The sequence below is a fragment of the Centruroides sculpturatus genome, unplaced genomic scaffold, assembly GCF_000671375.1.
Source record: "Centruroides sculpturatus isolate CEXI.00-Female unplaced genomic scaffold, Cexi_2.0 scaffold263, whole genome shotgun sequence".
NCBI lineage: Eukaryota > Metazoa > Arthropoda > Arachnida > Scorpiones > Buthidae > Centruroides > Centruroides sculpturatus.
The window spans coordinates 139,080-160,210 of NW_019384587.1; the positions used below are offsets into that span (position 1 = coordinate 139,080).

At 31.3% G+C, this 21,131-nt stretch overlaps 1 protein-coding gene across 1 annotated transcript in view; it reads left to right on the top strand.

The window, feature by feature from the left end:
• LOC111624646 (tyrosine-protein phosphatase non-receptor type 2-like) overlaps window positions 1-13,789 on the top strand; it is a 59,021-nt gene extending 45,232 nt beyond the window's left edge. Inside the window, exons 9-11 of the mRNA XM_023367552.1 lie at window positions 1,599-1,697; window positions 6,942-7,049; window positions 13,551-13,789. Coding sequence (XP_023223320.1) covers window positions 1,599-1,697; window positions 6,942-7,049; window positions 13,551-13,563 — 220 coding nt within the window. The 3' untranslated portion in view covers window positions 13,564-13,789. The remainder of the gene's footprint in view (window positions 1-1,598; window positions 1,698-6,941; window positions 7,050-13,550) is intronic.
• Window positions 13,790-21,131: the final 7,342 nt, after the last annotated feature.

The window sequence follows — 21,131 nt, forward strand, 5'->3', positions numbered from 1 at the left end:
CGAATGCAACGTTCTCAGCAACATTTGGAGCGTTTTAGAAAGGATAAAAAGGATTTTGTGCGTCGTTTCATCGCTATGGATGAGACATGGGTCTACCACCATGATCCTGAATCAAAACAAGAGGCTAAGGAGTGGTGTGAACCCGGTACTTCGGCTCCGAAGCGTGTTAGGGTCCAGAAATCGGCCAAGAAGGTGTTAGCATCAGTTTTTTGGGATGCAAAAGGAATTTTGTTTGTGGATTACCTCCAAACTGGTAAAACAATAAACTCAGATTATTATTGTAACCTTTTGGACCAGCTAGATGGAAAAATTCGTGAGAAAAGACCTGGTTTAAAAAAGAAAAAAAATCATTTTTCATCAAGACAACGCCCCCTCTCACACAGCTCAAAAAACCATTGCAAAAATCAGTAAATTAAAATACGAATTGTTGCAACATCCTCCCTATTCGCCAGATTTAGCTCCCTCTGACTTCTGGCTGTTCTCACATCTAAAAAAATTCATGCGTGGGAAACGATTTTCATCGAACGAAGAGGTAATAACAGCCGTGGATGCGTATTTCGACAGTCTTCCGGTTTCTCACTTTAAGGAGGGAATCCATAAATTAGAAGATCACTGGAACAAGTGTATTGAAGTTCAGGGAGATTATATTGAATAATAAAATGTATTTCAAACCATAAAATCGTGTTTTTCTTATCGAACGACAAAACTTATTGAACAACCTGGTATTTCATTACAAACACATTTTGATGAATATCTATTTAATTTTTAAAAATAATTATTATTGGATCATTTTGCAATATTATATTATTAATAAAAAAAATTATATAGTTAATTAATACATAGACATTACCTGATTAGTTATAAGATTAAACGTTTAAATTTATTCTAGAAATGTTTTCAGATAACATGGATTATGAAAGAAATGCTTTCATTTGTTTTCCAGAAAACTATTTTAGTTAGGGAAATAAAACTCAAATTATATTATCAATTATGTGTTTGTTGAATTGCTTTTATTTTTCTTCATATTTTTCTTTGTTCTATACATTTTTCTAGTGTTAAACAAAGATTCTGTATCTCCTTTCATAAAAGATATTATCCACTCTGATTGAGCCATTTTCTGACTGCTGATTTTGCTTTTTCATTATGGAGAGAGATGTTACCAACAAAGTCCATTCTTCATCGGACCAAAGAGGTGGAAGTCTGATGAAGATAGGTTAGGATTGAAAAGAATGTTTGAAAAGACAGTCCATTCCAAATTTTTGATGCATTCAGACACCAGAATTGTTTATGCTGATGATAGCTTCAGTAAATTTTAATTTACTGAAGGTATTATTGGTTTCAATAATAAACTTTTGATTGGCTATTTTAATGAAGCAGTGCTGTTAGTTCTCATACATAATGACATCAGTTTTATTTATTTTGTTGATAAAATTGGAAATTTTCTGTAGCATTTAATGGGCACAGGATTACAATCAAAGTACAGTATTTGAACTGTTTTATAATTCATGTGAACAGTTAAACAATTACAGAACAGAACTTACAATAATTAGTTATAATTTCTGCAGTTTGTATGCTGATGAATTTCTTTTTTATTAAAGGAATGGAAAAATAAGAAAACGTAGAAATAGTGCAGACTCTGGAATATCTCCTGAAACAGCATCACCTTTAAAATTAAGAAAAACCCAAGAAAATATCAGGTTAGTATAGAATTCAATATCTTTTTAATTTTATTGTTGTTCTTAGAAATAGAGTTTAGAATATATTTTTCTAAAATATAGAGAATAACAAATTATCCTTTTAAGATATGTTGACAATTATTTGAATAATTCTATTATAAATTTCTGTTTATTTTATTGTCTAATTGAATATCTCTGATCAAAGTAAATAAAAAGAAACATCTTGCACCATACCACTGTTATTAAAAACAAACATTTATAAGAACCAACTATTTTCAACTATTGAATTTTTTATATTTAATAATGTTAAGAACTGTTTTTATAAATTTAATAATTGCAAAATTCAACAAACTCTAATCATTCTTAATTTGATTAAGTGGGTGAAAAGCCTGATAATAAAAATTCCTAATCAACATTTCCAAAAACTTATAATTCCAAGACTTGTAGTTTACCGGTGTACCTAAAAGTATACCTTGCCAAATTTACAATCATCTTTTGTGTAATTAGTGACAACATACTAATACAGTAGAACCTTGATTATCCGGATTGTTAAAATAAACAAAAATTTTATGAATTTGCTGATTTGCACTTGGTGAATTACAACACTGTTTGTGTACGTGATGGAATGCATAACTTTTTTTGTTTCAACGTCTCATTCAGCACAGTGGTCGTAAACTCTTAAATATATTTTACGTCGTAATAAAAATATAACTTGGCATACGTATTTATAAATAATTTATATTCAAATTACATCATTTCTATGACCAAGGGCGACGTAAGGCATGGACGACATATGCCTCGCGGTCCGAAGGGCCTTGCGCCTCGAAGGTTTAAAAGCTGCGAATGCGACAAAAAAATTTTACTCATCATAAAATGATAAATAGTTTGTCAAATTTTTATTCATAAAAATGCAGTTTCAACTGCTTTTTATTTTATAAAATCCGTCTTCTTGCGCCACCAGAGGGCCTTTTAAACAATAGGTAGTCTGTTAGCGCTGGTCAGTAGTAGTCCAAATTCAATACAAACATTTGTTTCTTGAAAATTTGATCACGATTTAAATACAGTATTTATTTTTAATATTACCGATATGTCATCGAAAAGAAAACGTGTTGTATTATCATTAAAAGACAAATTAAAGTATTTGTTTCGATTATCCAAATTTTTCCTTATCCAGACTACCTTTATCCTCAATTAGTCCGGATAATCGAGGTTCTACTGTATATATAAAATTTTTACAATATTACATTACAATTTCATCATTAAAAATTATTTGTTTGGAGTAATGATGTCTAAACTACAGCTCCTGTGCTAACTCCAGCTTATACACACATTTAGTACATCATTTATAAATGATAGAAATAGGTCTACTTTTTGCATATATGAAATATACAAAATATTTGTGGTCTGCTTACCTATAACTTACATACAATTTGGATTGTCACTCAGTTTGGGCACCACTGATTTAGATCATATAGAATGCAAATACAAAGGATTCACCCACAATTAATGCTTTCTCAGAATGAAATCAGTTAAATAAATATTCAGTTTTACACACTTTACTATTTAATTAAAGGTAAATTAAAATATTAAGAACTGAAGCATTTTTAAAATTATTTTTTTAACAGTGAGATTTGTCAATAGCTCTAAAACCAATGGTTGTGGAGTTGATACGCAAAATCTCTGATTCTGGCTCACCATTTTAAAATTTTTGACACAATTTTTAAATCCTTTATAAAAATTCAATATGTATTAATAATGGTAACCCTACTAAAATGGTAAATAGTACCATAAGATATTTCAACACTATGTTAATTATCAAACTGCTTTCTTCTTAGGTTTATAAGTTATATATACAAGGGATGATCAAAAACTAAGGTTACAAGGCCAATATTCCTGGAGTTTTGTTTGTTATAGAGAAATGAGAAGTGTGCAGTAATTCCAATACATGTGGTTGGCAACTGTTCAGTGTTTCAGCCACTCACCACCTACAGCGCTAGTTGTAGGTAAACACAAATGGCAACTCGTTTGGAAAACTGGTCTTGCGAAGAAATCTGCTCAGTTATTTGATTTCTGTGGGTGAAATATGTAACTACAACTGAAATTCACTGGCAGTTGGTGGAGGTTTACAGAGAAAGTCTTGTTAGCACGTTGCTGAATGCTGTTGGAAGTTTGCGCCGGTAGAGAAAACATCACCAACAAAGATCACAGTGGCCGGACCCAGCATGGCATCAACAGATGTCAACGTAGCTCACTCCAAGTGACTTTCACCTGTTTCCTCACTTGAAGGAGAACCTAGCAGGACGACTATTTGCTTCAGACAAGAAAGTGAAACACTTCGTGACAACTTGGCTGAACACGCAAGGACAGGATTTTTACCGGGAGGGAATTTTCAAACTCATCACATGAAGTGACAAGTGCCTAAATTGATATGGGGACTGGATCAAAAATAATTTAATGTATGTACTATCAGTTGGCTGTATTGGTTGTATGAAATAAAATGTACACTTTACACTGCAGGCTTTGTAACCTTAGTTTTTGATCATCCCTCGTAAATGCTAATTTATACTAACTAAATATTATACTCAGCTCTTTAAAATATTTAATAAATCATCAAACACCTGATGCCAAGAAATGTTTATTAATTAATTTAAACAAACATTAACGTTTTCAACTCAATATGATAGGCCATCTTCAGATGCAACCGAAATTTAACATATTTGAACTTAATGTTCAAACACTTTTACATTTAAATTTAGAACAAAATACTAGATAAATTAAATAAATAATAAAATAAAATAAAATATACTAAATGAACTAATACAACAACAATGTAAATAATATAATAAAATAATAAATAACACATGTAAAGTAAAATAAAAATAAAAAGGCATTTTTGTGTATTTATTTCATTTAAGGGTAAGGACAGATGCAGGCTAAGAATTTTTGTGTTTTAGTTTTTCTTTTATGTAGAATTTTCATGCAGAAGATAGTCCATCTGCATCCCTGGTGTTAATACAACAATCCTTTAATTTACTTTTATAGATTTCAATTTTTTCTTTGTGCATTGCTAATGATGGGGAAGGCATAGTCCTGAGGATAGTCGCTTCATTCCATTTAACCACAGAATCCTCTGCTTGTACCATACAGGATAATACTGTGTTACAGTTTCCTTTATTAATGTCATAATTGTGCTCCTTAATTCTGATAGCTAAATTCCTTCTTGGGACCCCAATATAGTCCTTCTTAATTCCTAATTCCTGATTTTCAAATGGAATTTTATATATGCCCGAAAATCAGGAATTAAGAAGGACTATATTGGGGTCCCAAGAAGGAATTTAGCTATCAGAATTCAGGAGCACAATTATGACATTAATAAAGGGAATTGTAACACAGTATTATCCTGTATGGCACAAGCAGAGGATTCTGTGGTTAAATGGAATGAAGCGACTATCCTCAGGACTATGCCTTCCCCATCATTAGCAATGCACAAAGAAAAAATTGAAATCTCTATAAAAGTAAATTAAAGGATGGTTATATTAACACCAGGGATGCGGATGGACTAGCTTTTGCATGGAAATTCTACATAAAAGAAAAACTAAAACACAAAAATTCTTAGCCTGCATCTGTCCTTACCCTTAAATGAAATAAATACACAAAAATGCCTTTTTATTTTTATTTTACTTTACACGTGTTATTTATTATTTTATTATATTATTTACATTGTTGTTGTATTAGTTCATTTAGTATATTTTGTTTTATTTTATTATTTATTTGTTAATTTATCTAGTATTTTGTTTTAAATTTAGGACGTGGCTAGTTATACAGTACATACAGTATGTATGCGCAGTTGGCTATTTATACATACTGATGACTGTATGCGCTGTTATTACAATTAATATTTTGATGATAACTACACAATTATAAATAATTATAGTTTTATTTATTAAAGTTCAGTTACAATGTTGTTCAATAAAGTAATCAATAAACTATGAAGTATCATTAAATCAGTGAAATATAGGTGATGAAATTTAAAGATTGGTAGGTATATCAATAAAGTAAAATAAATATATTATTTTTTATTCTGTATTTTAATTTTTTTTTTAAGTGGTCTGTTTAGTCTTTCTCTTTGGACATCCTTTGGATTTAATTTTAGTTTTGAATTTTAAGTTTTTATTTGATTGATTTTAACAGGACTCATTATTAGACTGAATTTGTTCTTCAGGTTCAATTGTACTAAGCCCACTACTCTCATGTTCAAAAAGAGAATTTCCATTTCTTGCATTGCTTTCTATTACTTTTAATTCCTCTATATATTTATTGAAGGCTTGCATTCCATAATTAGACAAAATATCTGGAATATTTTTAGTTATCACCAGTGCTGTATTAAATTTTTCCCTATCTGATAATATTTTGTTGGGACAATCAAAATCATCAGTAAAAGTTTCATCTTCAATATGATCATCGATGTCTACATTTACATCATCTGTATCCATACTTAGTGCATTTTCAATTGAAATAATATATCTTGCATAAAAGCAAGTTTTTGAAAATATTTCCAAATTATTATATTTTCTTATAAGAATATGACGACATGATGCACTAAAAGAATTCCAAAATGAACAAGAACATCTTTCCACCGATGTATTACAAAATTTTGATATTTTGCTATCAAGATTTTCCTCAATGCCATTATTTTTAATTCTCATTTCTCGATAATCAATATCATAATTAGGTTATCGATAATCAAAATTTAGGATATTCTAAATTATAAATAACATTAAAACTGTCATCTTTATGTCATGGCTTTAAAAGGATTAAATAGCCAATTGCATATACATACTGTATGTATAAATAGCCACTTTGTTAAATTTTTAATGAAATTATTTAAATGTAAAAGTGTTTGCACGTTTGCCGTTTAAATGTTAAGTTCAAATACATTCGAATTTCGGTTGCATCTGAAGATGGCCATGTTGGGTCGAAAATATTAATGTTCGTTTAATAAACATTTCTCAGCATCAGGTATTTGATGATTTATTAAGCTAATTTATACTTCAAGGATAAGTTTATACTGAGGTTGGAGTTGGTACATTTTTACTAATTCTGATACAAAGTTGTTTTTGATTCTGACTCTACAGCCTGAGCTTGAACAAACCTTCATCATTATTTCATTAAACTATACATTATTGAATAATACATGCTTTATGTTTTTAAATAATCATAAAAAGATAATTAATAATTTAAAACTTAATACATTTTTTTATGTAGTGATGATGAGTGTGAAAGTATAGGGAAGATTGAAAAATTCATAGAAATGACAAGCAAAGCCTCCTCGTCAGATTTTTTTGAAGACAAACCAAAGGAATCATTTACAAGGTTAATCATTAAGCAAATTTTATTAGCCCTTGCCTTAGTTATTGGTATTGGTATTCTTTCTTTTATTAATGAAAGAATAATACTGTATTGGTGAGGATTAATTTTTTTTTAACATAAATCATTTTTAATTAATTTCAATCCTGTTCAGATTAATTGTAAATTGATACAAAAACTTTTGATATATTTTGGGATGTTTGTGACAGCATTTTGTGTGAGAATGGTTTTAGAATTTACTGTGTAGCTGTGATATATTTTCCATATATTTTTATTTTGCATTTAATACTTAAGTATATTTATAAAAGTAAAGTTTCTCACAATTATCATATTATATATACTTATTGTTTAAAATTTGGATACTAACAAATACAAAGTTGAATGAAAGAATAGATTTTAATTTTAAAATTTTACTGTTGTTGTAATAAAATATTTTCAAAGAAGTGTAATCATCTCTTAATAATGATAAAATTTTGAAATTTCAACAATATTTGAGTCGTTCACAGGCCAAATTGATTAACTCCATTTGTAAATCCTTAATATAATCCTTATTATTTTTACATTTTTCATGTAACTAATTTTATATATTACACTAAAGTTATGCTTTAATATAATGGTATATGAAGATACATTCTATAATGTTTATTTAAATTTAAAGTTTAAAAGAAATTTTAAAAAATAATTTATCAATTTTTATACTTTTTGTTTTATGGAGTTAATCAATTTGGCAAGTGAGTGGCTCATTTAACAAGAATTTTTTTTTTTTGGAAAATAATTATTATAAGGTTATTCTGCTATATTTAAGACCAAATTTTGCCAATTTTTAATGCTGCTTTTTTATTTCAAATATTACATCCATCAGATTGTCGTTTAATGTAAGTAAGTAATGTTTGTTTGTTCGTAATAGGATATACTTGTTACAAAAGGATTGCCATTTAAGCACACAAACATCAGCAAGATTACCAGAAAATAAAAATGCTTAGAAATAAAACGTCCAACTAAGAAATATGCAGTTTGACTTTTATGTAAAGGCTTGATTTCTCCAAAATTTAAAAAAAGGAAAAGATTAAAGGAGCATCATTAGAAAATCAATGTTGTATTTGATTATTTTAAAAGGATAAATTATAGTAAAATCAAGCTTATTCAGTTTCTTATTAATTGCTTCAAAAACACATAAGAAGAGTGATTGGTATATCATTGAATATCTAATAATTAGAATAAGTCTAAATTTTAAAAATTTTATCATAAATAAACATTGGATGAAATAATTTTTAATGAAATATCAAAAATGCACAGAAATCACTGTTGTTATCTGAAGTGATTTTCATTATAAAGAATTGAAGCACTTTTCTTTTATTTCTGCAAATTAAATTAATTTGTTTAATGTCTTAATTTTACATGCAATATTATTTTTTAATGACTAAAGTACCCAAACAGCAATCGTCATTAAAATTCAATGAACACAAATTCCCATGCCCAGAGCAGTATTCAAAGTTTTGAATTCAAACTGTAAACGATGTCTTAACATATTCTTTCTTATACCAGATTAAATATAATAATAAAAATTGGCAATATGAAATGAATTAAATATAAATCATTAAACTGTTGATAAATGCAAAAAAAAAAAATAGAAATGACCTAAGTTATCATTTTAACTATATCTTTTTGGATGATTGCACTTTTTTGAAATATATTAACTAGCAAAATGCTCAACTGACAACATTTGAATTTAATTAGCAAAGATTTTTGGTAATTAAAGATTCTTGTTATGTGCTCATGCTTGAAGTACATAATTTCTTAAATTATTTTAGGAATACATTTAATTACTTCAAATGAAAGTAATTCTCATCATGTATATATTGTATATGATAATCTGTAAAAACAAGTGAAATTATTTTTTTAATGTTAAGTTGATGCATCAACCATATTTAATTTTTTTCATCTTTTGTTAATTGGAATAGTTTTATGACAAAATACTTGACATTTTTTACTATCAGACTTACAAAAGATAATTTATTTATTTAAATTACAGCCACAAGTTAAATTGTGTCATATTAATCCTATGTCCAACATCAAGTTTTATTTGATTAAAAACCTACTACTGTGAGGTAGGAATAAGGACTTATCACACCAGTGATAATAAGCACAAACACTCAAAATATCAATGGGATACATTTAATAAAACGAGAATGGGTGTACATTACAAACTATTAAATTAATAATTGACATGAAATAACCAAAATGCATTTCGGACTATCGGAATAGTCCCTCTTCAGTTGGTATACATATAAAAAAAGGTGAGATACTTAGAATTATACAAGACAAAGAAACCGTTATAAAACGTTCTTGTATAATTCTAAGTATCTCACCTTTTTTTATATGTATACCAATTGAAGAGGGACTATTCCGATAGTCCGAAATGCATTTTGGTTATTTCATGTCAATTATTAATTTAATAGTTTGTAATGTACACCCATTCTCGTTTTATTAAATGTATCCCATTGATATTTTGAGTGTTTGTGCTTATTATCACTGGTGTGATAAGTCCTTATTCCTACCTCACAGTAGTAGGTTTTTAATCAATTTGTTTAAATCAAGGGCTAAAAGCAATTTCCTTTATATCAAGTTTTATACTTACAATTATAAGAAGATTGCTAAGTTCTAAATCTTTTACAAATGTAAAATTATGGTAGAAAAGTTTTTCTCTGTGCCCAATAAAGACCAATTTTGTCATAAAACTATATAAATTCGAAAAGGGTTTTGGAAAATTTTGTAAACACAAACATCCTTGTACAAAAGATATAATACAGTAGAGCATCGATTATCCGAATATCGATCAACCGAAATGTCAATTAACGGAAAGCTTTCCAGTCAGCAAATTTAAATTTTTGCTAGTGCTGTGGCGCTGCAATATTTGGCTATGTCTTGGGCTACTCCAATATTTTTGTTGGTGTGTGTTTTAGCTGGCAGCACTGGCGCGACCATGAAAGGGTACTTAAGGACGTGCCAGGATTTGAATGAATTTCAACATGGGATAGGTTAATATATTTTTTGTACACAATCGGTTATCCGAAAAAATCTATTCAAACAATCCCGGTCCACAATTGATTCGGATAATCGATGCTCTACTGTAATTTGAACGTGCCATATTTTAAAAAATACGTTCCTAAATCTCTAAACCAAAGTGCCTTATTTTGAAACTTAAACCTTGTTTATTTATTAATCTAAAACCATAAATGCTCACTTCTCTCATCAGGAAAGTTTGAAAAAATTTGTAAATTCGCTTAAGTGCCAGAATACAAAAAATTTTTTACAACAAAATTTTTCCTGGAGAGTTTTTAAACCGAATGTCTTTACATTTATAGCATAAATTCCTTATGTTTGAGATAAATATTAAAAGTATTCAGCTACATAATAAAGTATATAATCCGCCATCCGATTGTAAAAAATATCATTTTATAAAGTCATTGCATAAATGTTCTCATTCTACATTAAAGGTTTTGAAACTATCATCGATTTTACACGATTAAGTTTCACGTGTAATATTTTAAAACCGAATTCTTTTAATGTTAAAAAAATCGCTAAGTTTATATCTCACTGCGTGTTTAAATATAATTCATATACAGTATAAATGTATATAGTAGCAGATTTGTAAAAGCTATATCGTCTCTCATCTTGTAAAATTATGTTGAAAATTACGGCGATTTGCATTTAGGTATATCGAAATTTCTCTTAAAGGAGGGAATGTTTTCGATGCTGATTTTGCCAAATAAAAATAATCGTCTGATTTTACAAAGCGAAATTGTGACGACGAAATGCTTTTTTATCAACTTTGCAATCTCTTATTTTGTCATTTGCGAAATTTCTGATATAATTTTTAATGTAATCTATTGACCAGTTGTACTGTATGTCATAACATGTCAGTTTAAATTGTAACCTCTATAAGCCGATCGTAATGTCCAAACTTTATATTTCTAATGCTCATGTATATGTTGATTTCTTATCGACATATACTTTGTGTTTGAATACAATATAAAAATACTATGGATCATTACAGAAATAGGAGAGAGCGATATTTTTTTACGACTGCTGTTGTATGTAATTTAATGCGTTATTATCCATATATTACCTTATTTTTGTACCCTGTATAATAATGCAAAGTGCAAATTTCCGCATTAGTTTTTATACGGATGGATATTGTATGAATTCGTTTAATTAACAAAACTATATGTATATCTAGTATATTGTAGAAAGAATGTATCCGCAACCCGTTATTTTATGCCATCCATCGCATAATAAATTCGACGAGTTTTTATAAATAAAAGTACAAAAGTTATTTTACATCTATTTGATTTTTCTCTTTATTCGAGTGAAGTCGAGCTCTCTTCGCTACCGTGTTTCCATTCTGATCGTGTAACCTGTGAATCGGAGTTACCCGACAGTCACCACCATCACCGTGATTTCTTCTTTACCCAGTCTCCTCACTCAAAAATTTCCTTTAATCTTAGCTTCCATTTCTCTCTATTCATTACATCCTTACCTCCTAGTCCTCTCGTGTTCACGCTCTCCAGAATCTTTCTCCATCTTATCCTTTGTCGACTTTTCTGCTCCTGCGTTTGGTTTCCAATTCATGATCACCTTCGGTGTTTCCTCTTCTGTATGATTCTATGATTTATATTACATTACGAGTAGTGTAATATAAATCGTAAACAATCATGAACTCAGACTGCTCCCTTTTCTTGGAAATTATAGGGGAACACGCAGGCCCGCCGTAAGCGGGCGTGCACCGCACGCGAGCGGCACATCCAGGGAGCGGCAAATCGAGAATCAGTCACGAATTATTCAGTCATTGTCATAATACCCACCCTACTTATAGCATAAGAAATGTCTTCGCATGGAGAAAAAAAAATTGACCGGAGCGCAATTACTATATTCTTATTTATATTATAGCTTAACAGTGTTTCTATTGGCATTTATCAGAATTAAGATGCAATGCGAAATGTCTGTCAGCAGGTTGAACCATCCGGCGGTGCCCGAAAGGCCAAGTACCCATAGTCGTGCTCTATGACAGAAGTTGACAGGACTGGCGAAAATAGGGAATTCCCACAGAGCTTCCTTCTCAATTTGTACTTGTACGCATTTCAACAGTTCTATCGCATATCAAATTGCAATTATTTTGTTAATAATTCTTCTGACATGGGTCTAAGTATAATTAATGATATTTTAACTTGGTTAGGATTTAAATCTGAAACTTAAAGACGATTCAAGTAGTGAAACAGACATTGACGGTATTGATTTGTATGATTGAAATCTGTACTTTAGACTGGTTTTCTGGAAAATGCAACTTTAATGATCCTCAAATCTTATTACATTATCTTTTTACTAATGACTTGATATCAACATTTCCTAACACAGCAATAGCACTAAGAATATTATTTACATTGCCGGTTTCAGTTGCATTTGGTGAAAGGTCCTTTTCAAAGTTAAAAATTATAAAATACTATTTAAGATCAACAATGTACCCGCAAAGACTAAGTAATTTAGCTATAGTTTCAAGTGAGCACGAAATCTTAGACAGCTTGGATACAAAAAAAATTGATAGCAGGTTTTGCAAACATAAAGGCAAGAAGAGTTCAATTTTTGTAGATAGATATTTATATGGTTTTACACTTAAGTAAACAAAAATAACTTAGTAATAATAAATAGTTTTTCTCTATAAAGTATTTCTTTTCTTTTTTCACACACTTATGAGACAACACTAAAGAGCCTTTCTGGCAACCTCGGCGTAGGTAGTCATAGTTAAACAGGGGGCGGCATAATCGGTATTGCACACGGGCGTTAAAACAGCTAGCGGCGCCCCTGGGAACACGACAAGAGATTAATTGGATTTTTTGTCACTTGTATATGCACATTTTTATGATAATATCTACAAGAATGTGAAACGGTTCGGAGGATGTTCATTTTGCACCGAAGTCATCTCGTTCTTCACGCATCATCATCAGTTGTATATTAGGACAATTCAGAGTGTAAGATAATACACAAATCAAATTCCTTTGATCTAAACGCATCTAGTAAACATCCGTCTGATCTTTGTTCTCCAGGAAAAGAACTATTAAATAAGCTTGAAATGTTACTAGTGTAGATTTTCCTCTGAAAATCAATTATATATAAATTAGATACGAATAATTAATTTAATCTTTTTATTGGTCGAGATTAAAAGAAATCTCGATCAATTTAAAATAACTGACGAAAGGACATTACATCATAATCTCCAACAGGTCAAGATGAAATAAAATTTCGTGCGTAGAGCGCCTTTATAGAATAGGTTCAATACCCTACCACCGTTCTTTTCCTCCTGTTCTACACGATTATAATTAAGGGTTGATAGGATCCTTGAGTTTACCATTATGTAAACTTTCGTAGTTTTGTTATTTGAAATTACATTTTGGAAATTTCCAATACACTCGGAGTGTCATATACAATGTGTATATATTCTTTTTCTTCCAGGTCGAAGACGTAGCCTGACGTTGCCGGGGTCGGTCCTTGAAGCCTTTTCGGGAAGAGGTAGAGTGAGTGACGAATTTCCGGACCGGAAGTCGTCGGTTGACCGCAGTCGAATATCGACGAAGTTGTTTTGTACCGTGTTGTTTTTTTTATTGCTGTTGTGGATTTGTAAAGTCTTTTTTATAAATAAAAATGGCGAGGACCGTCGTTGCCTCTTCCCGAAAAGGCTTTCTATTTGTTTTGTCTTCACGATGCTTTTTTAAATTGGAACGAAATGTCCGGCTCGCGTCGACCCGTTCGAACTCACCCTCTCGGTATATATGTGACGTCATTTCCTAGAATTGGCGTATTTTAGGAAGTGACGTATGCCTGTACAATCATCGGAAGAAAAAGGGATTATTATTCTTTCTCTTTTTCTCTCAGACACTACGCCAGTTACATTTCTTGGCAAATTCGAAACACGTTTCCGTGTCTTCCATTTTTATTCTAATTTTTGCTATTCGTTCAAAACCTTAAATTAATCCATATTCTTAAATTTGTACTGTATAAGGGGGAGCTCTGCAATCTACAGTATGAATAAAATGATAATTATATTCATTATTGAAGACAAAAATTAGTTTCGAAATACAAAATTCAATGCTTAATTAATGTGTAGAAGTATATTTCGAAAACCGAATCGTTAGTCATGACGTACAGTACTTGATAATGATATCTTTTCCATTTATATTTAATTTTACATGACACGTGTTTAAGGAAATCGAGCGCGCGTACTGAGTTAATGATATTCATTTGATTGGATAAAGTATGTTAGTATGTGCTAATTTACCTCTATCATTTCGAAATTAACAATGTGCTAATGGTATTGTTAAGCAATTAAAGCGAATAACGAGTGTTTACTGAAATCTGTAACAAATAATTATATTTGAATGTTTTTCAGTAACAATACAAGTGCTGGAGAATGCCAAGACATCGTTCTTCTGTTTACAAATGGGAAAATGTTTTAATTCAAAGCAGCCCGAGATATGCTTTGAATTAAAACGATTGATGACAAGTTATACATATGTCAAATCAATATGTTGCCAACTAAGAAGGGACATGTAGTCCCATTCGGCAGCTCTTGGTCTCCGAATAACGTCACTTCCCGTCATGTTTTGTTGGCCAATAAAGTATCTTAAGTGCGTTTCCATTGAATAGAACGGTTTTCTAGTAGTCTATTTCCAAGCCTCAAATCAACACTAAAAATTGTTTGAAATACCCGTTTAGGCGGGGTAAGCCAAAAAGTCCCTTGTACTTTTCCATTTAAGAAGTACTGAAGAAATGTGTTAGTTAATATAGTTTACACGGGAAGTCATATATGGAGAGTAGAACGAGACTTGTAACTAATGAGTAAAGTAAAATTTCCTATGACAGTTGAGGAACACCATTTAATTAGTTTAAAACCTTTTTCTGCATTTAAATAAATACATTAGGATTGCATAATTTGCAACATTAAATTTATGAGTAAAAGTGATTTCGTTTCATGACTTCCTGATCACGTAAAGCTAGGATACTTTTTTGTTATTTTTTTTTCTTTTTACTCTTTCCGCCCTGTGAGCGCTAAGAGGGCCTCTTTTTGCAAGCCCATTATGGGTTCGGCCAGACCCACAATGAGGCTGCCGGGTGGTAGGGGACGAGCCCGACATATTCGAACGGACCACCCCTCGAAAAATTCCTGGGGATTTTTCGACCCCTACGGATTCGAACCCCAGGGCGGTGGGCTGCCACCTTTGACTGCTCAGCCATCCGGTCGCCGAGCTAGGATACTACTAGCAAGTACTTGGCTTCACTGAAATTGTGAGCAGACACGAGATGATGGATAATGTAACACAATAGATATAATAATACACTCAAATTAGACAACCGAATGAGGGAGAAGATAGAGGCATTAGCCAGTTGCACTGGGGAATCCAGTTAGAGTCTTGATCGGGTTCGGAAATTGTCATAGGCAGGTTGATGTGTGTTTCAAGCTCGTCTTTCACTCTGAAATGAGTAGTATTGAATTAATATTTTTTTGTGGAATAGACTGAAGAGAAGTGCGTGTGTATATATGCACTTCTCTTCAGTCTATTCCACAAAAAAATATTAATTCAATACTACTAATAAGTGTGTGTATATGTATATATACACACGCTTAAATGCATTTCAGAAAGTACACAATGTGCAGGAAGTAGCTCTATCTCGAGAGAAACTACAGGGTGTCCACAAAGTCTGGGTACATAAGGATTAACACATACTTTTAAAACAAAATAATTTTATTTGATTCTAATATTAATAAATAACATTTTCAATATGATTTCCATCATTTTCAATACATAATTTGATGTGCCGTAATTTGTGGACACCATTACCAGTCAGTGCTTAAATCGACGTACAATACAGACCTATTTAATCGAGTTCACCTGAATTTTGCAAGGTGCATCAAATTATGTATTGAAAATGATGGAAATTATATTGAAAATGTTATTTATTAATATTAGAATCAAATAAAATCATTTTGTTTTAAAAGTATGTGTTAATCCTTATGTATCCAGACTTTGTGTACCCCGAAATACAGTAGAGCGTCGTTTATCCGAAAGAATTCCAGTTGGCAAATTTAAATTTTCGCTAGTGCTGTGGCGCTGCAATCTTTGGCTATGTCTTGGGCTACTCAAATATTTTACGTTTTTGATACTAAATTAACTTCTGAAGTATAATTATTTATTGTTTTTATATTTTTCAATATATTTATTTTGTTCGTACAAAATAAAGAAATAATTTTTAACGATACAATAGCCACGATTATTATTTTAAAAGGTCACGTTAGGCTTAACATCAACGAAAATTCAACGCAAAGCGACACGCAACGGAGAAAAATTTCAGGATGGGATAGGTTGTTATATTTTTTCGTGCCGAGACAAATTTTTCGCGAAACAAATCGACGAAAACTGAAACTGGCGATAACCGAAGTCAACAAAAATCAAGGTATTACTATAGTTCTAAGTTGTTCCCTCTGATGTTTGTGGTGTTGGAAGTCTCGTTTACGGCTTGTGTTACATATCGCAATCTACATGATCAATATGCTAAATATATTATAATTGCACTGTACATTATACAGTGAAACCTCTATTAGGGATTGCAAGTTTCCTGGCCATTTTATTACAGATAATTATGACGGAAATTCCCGATTTCCCGTGGGCCGTTTCTTAAATGTAACGATAGCGAAGATTAAGATTATTAGATTATCTTACCTGTTTCCACCAGGTGCAAGGATTAGGTCCCCCCTATTCCGAGGCTAATTAGAGAATTTTTACTAGTTAAAAATATGTTCGATTTCCTGCAAAAACGCAAAAAAAAAGCTGCACCTAAAATAGTACAGTAGAAGCCGAGTTCTTCAGGGTAATACTTAACTCGTTCCCTCTCCCCCGCGGTAGAAAATTTTTAAAACTCCTTTCATAGTGTGCATTCGCATGGCGTACCCTAACTGTGTACCGAATTTCAGTTTTCAACTCTTAACCGTTTGGGCTATGCGCTCATTATTATTATTACGAGGGCGGTTTTTTCGAAGCTCCAATGGTCCATAAAACAAAGACAAGTGTAAATGACAAAATGAATTTATTACCAAAAGTTAGGTACAAACACGGTTACTTTTCGACATAATTACCATAAATATTGAGGAATTTGTCATATCTGTGGACGAGCTTTTCCATCCCTTTATTGTTAAGGCCATCTCATATCACTGCCAGTGATATGAGATGGCCTTAACAACATTGTTTAGAAGATCGTCATTAGTTCATTAGTCTCAAACATCTGCCCTGCTAGCCACGTTTTTTTCAGTTCAGGAAAGAGGTGGAAGTCTTCACACATTAAAAAGTTTTAAGCTGGGTGGAAGTCTTCACACATTAAAAAGTTTTAAGCTGGGTGGAAGTCTTCACCACCTTTAAACACCCAGCGTATAGCTCCGATTTTAGCGCCGAGCGACTTCCACCTCTTTCCTGAACAGGAAAAGTGGCTCGGAGGGCAGAGGTTCGAAACTAATGATGATCTTTAAAACAACGTTAGAGCCCATCTCAAGTCATTGGCAGTAACATTTTATGACAAGGGGATGGAAAAGTTCGTCCACAGATATGACAAAAAATGCCTTAATCTTCACGGTGATTATGTCGAAAAGTAACCATGTGTGTACCTAACTTTTGATGATAATTAATTTTGTTATTTACACTTGTCTTTGTTTTATGGACCATCGGAGCTTGAAAAAAACAGCCAACGTAGTTACATCAACCGATCTCGATTATATTACAGTGGAACCTCGCTTAACGAGCATAATTCGTTCCAGAATTTTACTCATAATGCGAAACACTCGTTAAACGAAACAATTTTTCTCATATAAATTAATGTAAAATACGATAATGCGTTCCATGCCGAAAAAAAATACTCAAATATTTTTTGTATAACGTTTATTTAAAGAAAATTATACAATATACATTGTTAAGGAGCGTGAATCATCATTTTTTTTCTAGCATAGAATGAACCAACCTGGAATGTGAATTCGATTTGTAGAAAAAAAAATCACAGATAATATGCCTGATAAAGACGCCAAACGATATGCCAAATTCGTGGGCTTTGTAAGAGCTATAATTAAATATTAGAAATTAATTAATTTGAGTAGAGATAGGCCGCTATGCTGCCATCTCGTATTAAATTTAATAATTATAAATAATTAATTTTTAATTTAGGCATTTCTAAAATTTAATTTGAAATTGGTCATTTAATACGAGATGGCAGCATAACTGCTTACCTCTAGCAGAGTCGGTAGATTAACTGGTCTTTCGACTAATAGTTCAAACTTAGCTAGAGACAATATTTGCCGCTAGTTGGCGCCACTGTTGGCAGAAGAGCGTTGTTCTTGCTATGTATATACTGAAGTGAGTGATTTCGTCCTATAATAATTGCTTTTTTAGCTACATAAAAATTCTAATGTGCTTTGTGCCAGGATGCAAGGCAGGATATAAGTCATCGAACGAGAAGAGACATTTCTTCCGTGCTCCTAGCGATAAGATTGAGGAGTGGATGCGATTCATTCCACGAGACGACAAGATGCTAACAAATAAATGTTACGTTTGTGATGTACATTTTGCGAGTAGATTTTTTTTTAAACCTACTCCCATGTTATAAATGGAGAGAAAGTAGAAATTCCACGAGATCGCTGGGCATTAACGTCAGATGCATATCTATCAAACTTCCCTAATTGTCCTAAGTACATTACTAAGTCTGTACCTCAAAAACGATCAACGCGATGTCTCACAAGAAATGAAGAACCATCTAGGAAGGGATCACAAAAAGACAATACCAAAGGTAACTATTTATGGTTTTTATGTAATCTTAATCCTCAGTGAGTCATGTAATTTTTTGCCCTTGCCTGAGTTGCAGTGCGTCTCTCGGACCCTGTGTTTTAATATAAAATTATTAAATTTTATCTATCGCGTAAAAAAACTACAATTTCACCGTTAAATTCCGCGCTTTGTTTTCTTTCTTTCTTTCTTGCTGTATTGATGACAAAATTGCGTTTTTAATGTTTATTTTTATATAATTTGATAGCTATGCGACATGATTGTCGCGTAGCTATCGTTCTTTTATTTATATTATTCCATAACGTTTAGGGTCTAATTAGCTAACTTCTAGTTGTTTGATTCTGTTTGAAGGAGTAAGCATTTTCTCAGAATTGTCTGGTGGAAAATGTCAATTTTCCACCAGACAATTCTGAGTGACAATTCTGGTGGACAATTCTACAATAAGAAAATTGCTCCCTCTACGTAAATCAAGGTAAAACTGTAAACAAATGTTAGATAATCGCTATTTTTGTCGTTTTTCAACTCCAATTTAACTCTAATTTACATATTTATTGACGTTATTTAAACGAATAAGTGTTTTGATAGAAACATTTCGAGGTAAAATTGCCCGCAAAACTAAAATACTTTTGGTTCAATTATTTTCCGCTATTACGCAATATCTAGAAGTAATGAGTTTCCCCGGTAAATTTTTTGACTGGAAGCTTTTGATATGACATCTAGTCCAAGTAAAGTCAAATAAAAAAAACGTTCTAACCGCATGTTGATCGTACTGAAAAGTTGGAAGAATATAATTTTTTTCAGTATTTTTATATTTAAAAAAATGTTAACACAGGATTGAGCAGGGTTTGTGAGACCCACTGTGATTCACTGAGGGCTATCTATCTCTCTGTGGCCCACCCTTCCTTGTAAATACTTTAAGATTAATCGTCTGATATTTTTTTATCAATCAAAACTGACTTAGTGTAATGATTATATAATCTTGTATCAAACTCTTAACTTATGTTTTATTTTCAATTAGCGTTTCTTTGGAATGATAAGACAAGGAAGTGGAAGCAATTCTCATCCCACAACAGTGCAGTTCTTATATCTGTACAGATTGATGACTGTGTACAGTTTGGTTCGTCCTCCCAAACGAGCATCAGTTCAAACTGATCCTGGATCTATCCTTATTTCTTTTAAAAATCTTCTTCATAGTCATAAAAAAACATTTAAAGAAGTTCAAGAACAATTGGAAGAACATTTAGAAAATTTGCTTTGTAATCCAAGCCTGTCCTGTGTAGATCCTAGTGATAATGAATTATTAGATCATGATTATTGTGCAACAGAAACATTTAAGTTTATCCTACATTATTTAGGAGGTTACATTGTTTATCATCTACTGCCATCACTCGGTTGTGATGAATGCAAAAATATATAAACAGCAAAACCTGAAGATGCTGCACCAGAGAAGACATTTACATTCATCAAATCTCGAGGAGGTTTGTTATATCCAAGCTACAAGCTTTTTACAATTGATGTACTGGGCAGAAAGCAAAGTATGCGAAAAATTAACAAACCCAAACATGGATGTTTATTTTTCAATAATGGATATTATATTAAATCAGTGTTCTGTTACATTGATGATAGGATGTGACAATGCTGGTCACAAGTCCTACTTGACTTCCAGATTTTTGCACTTTTTTGTTACTTGTCGATTGCATTTTTTCACGCGAACGATTAATCAATCATTTATTTCATCAGTTGAAAGTAAAAACCATAGAAAAATTTCTCACTTAAAGTAAATTTTAATAACGCAAATAATAATAATAATTATTATTATTAATATGTATAATATAATTTGTTTGTATGTACAATAAATTTTTAACGTATAATAAATTCACATAATAGCACAATTTAATAATAATAATACTATTGTGTCAGTTTTGTTCCTTGTCATTTATTTAACTAAATATAAAATCAGCGTTTTTAAAACACTTAATAAAGCATTAAACACCTTCCATCGCTGAGAAATGTTTATTTAATAAAATACGTTCGAACTCATTTACACCTGAGGATAGTTTATTCCATGAGGCTGAAAATGTTAGTGTTTTATTAAATAAACATTTCTCAGCGATAGAAGGTGTTTAATGTTTTATTAAGTGTCATTTATTTATCCATAAACCTGGTTTTGGGTTTAAATAAAAGCTTTTTCATTCTTATAATAAAATGCATATAAAAA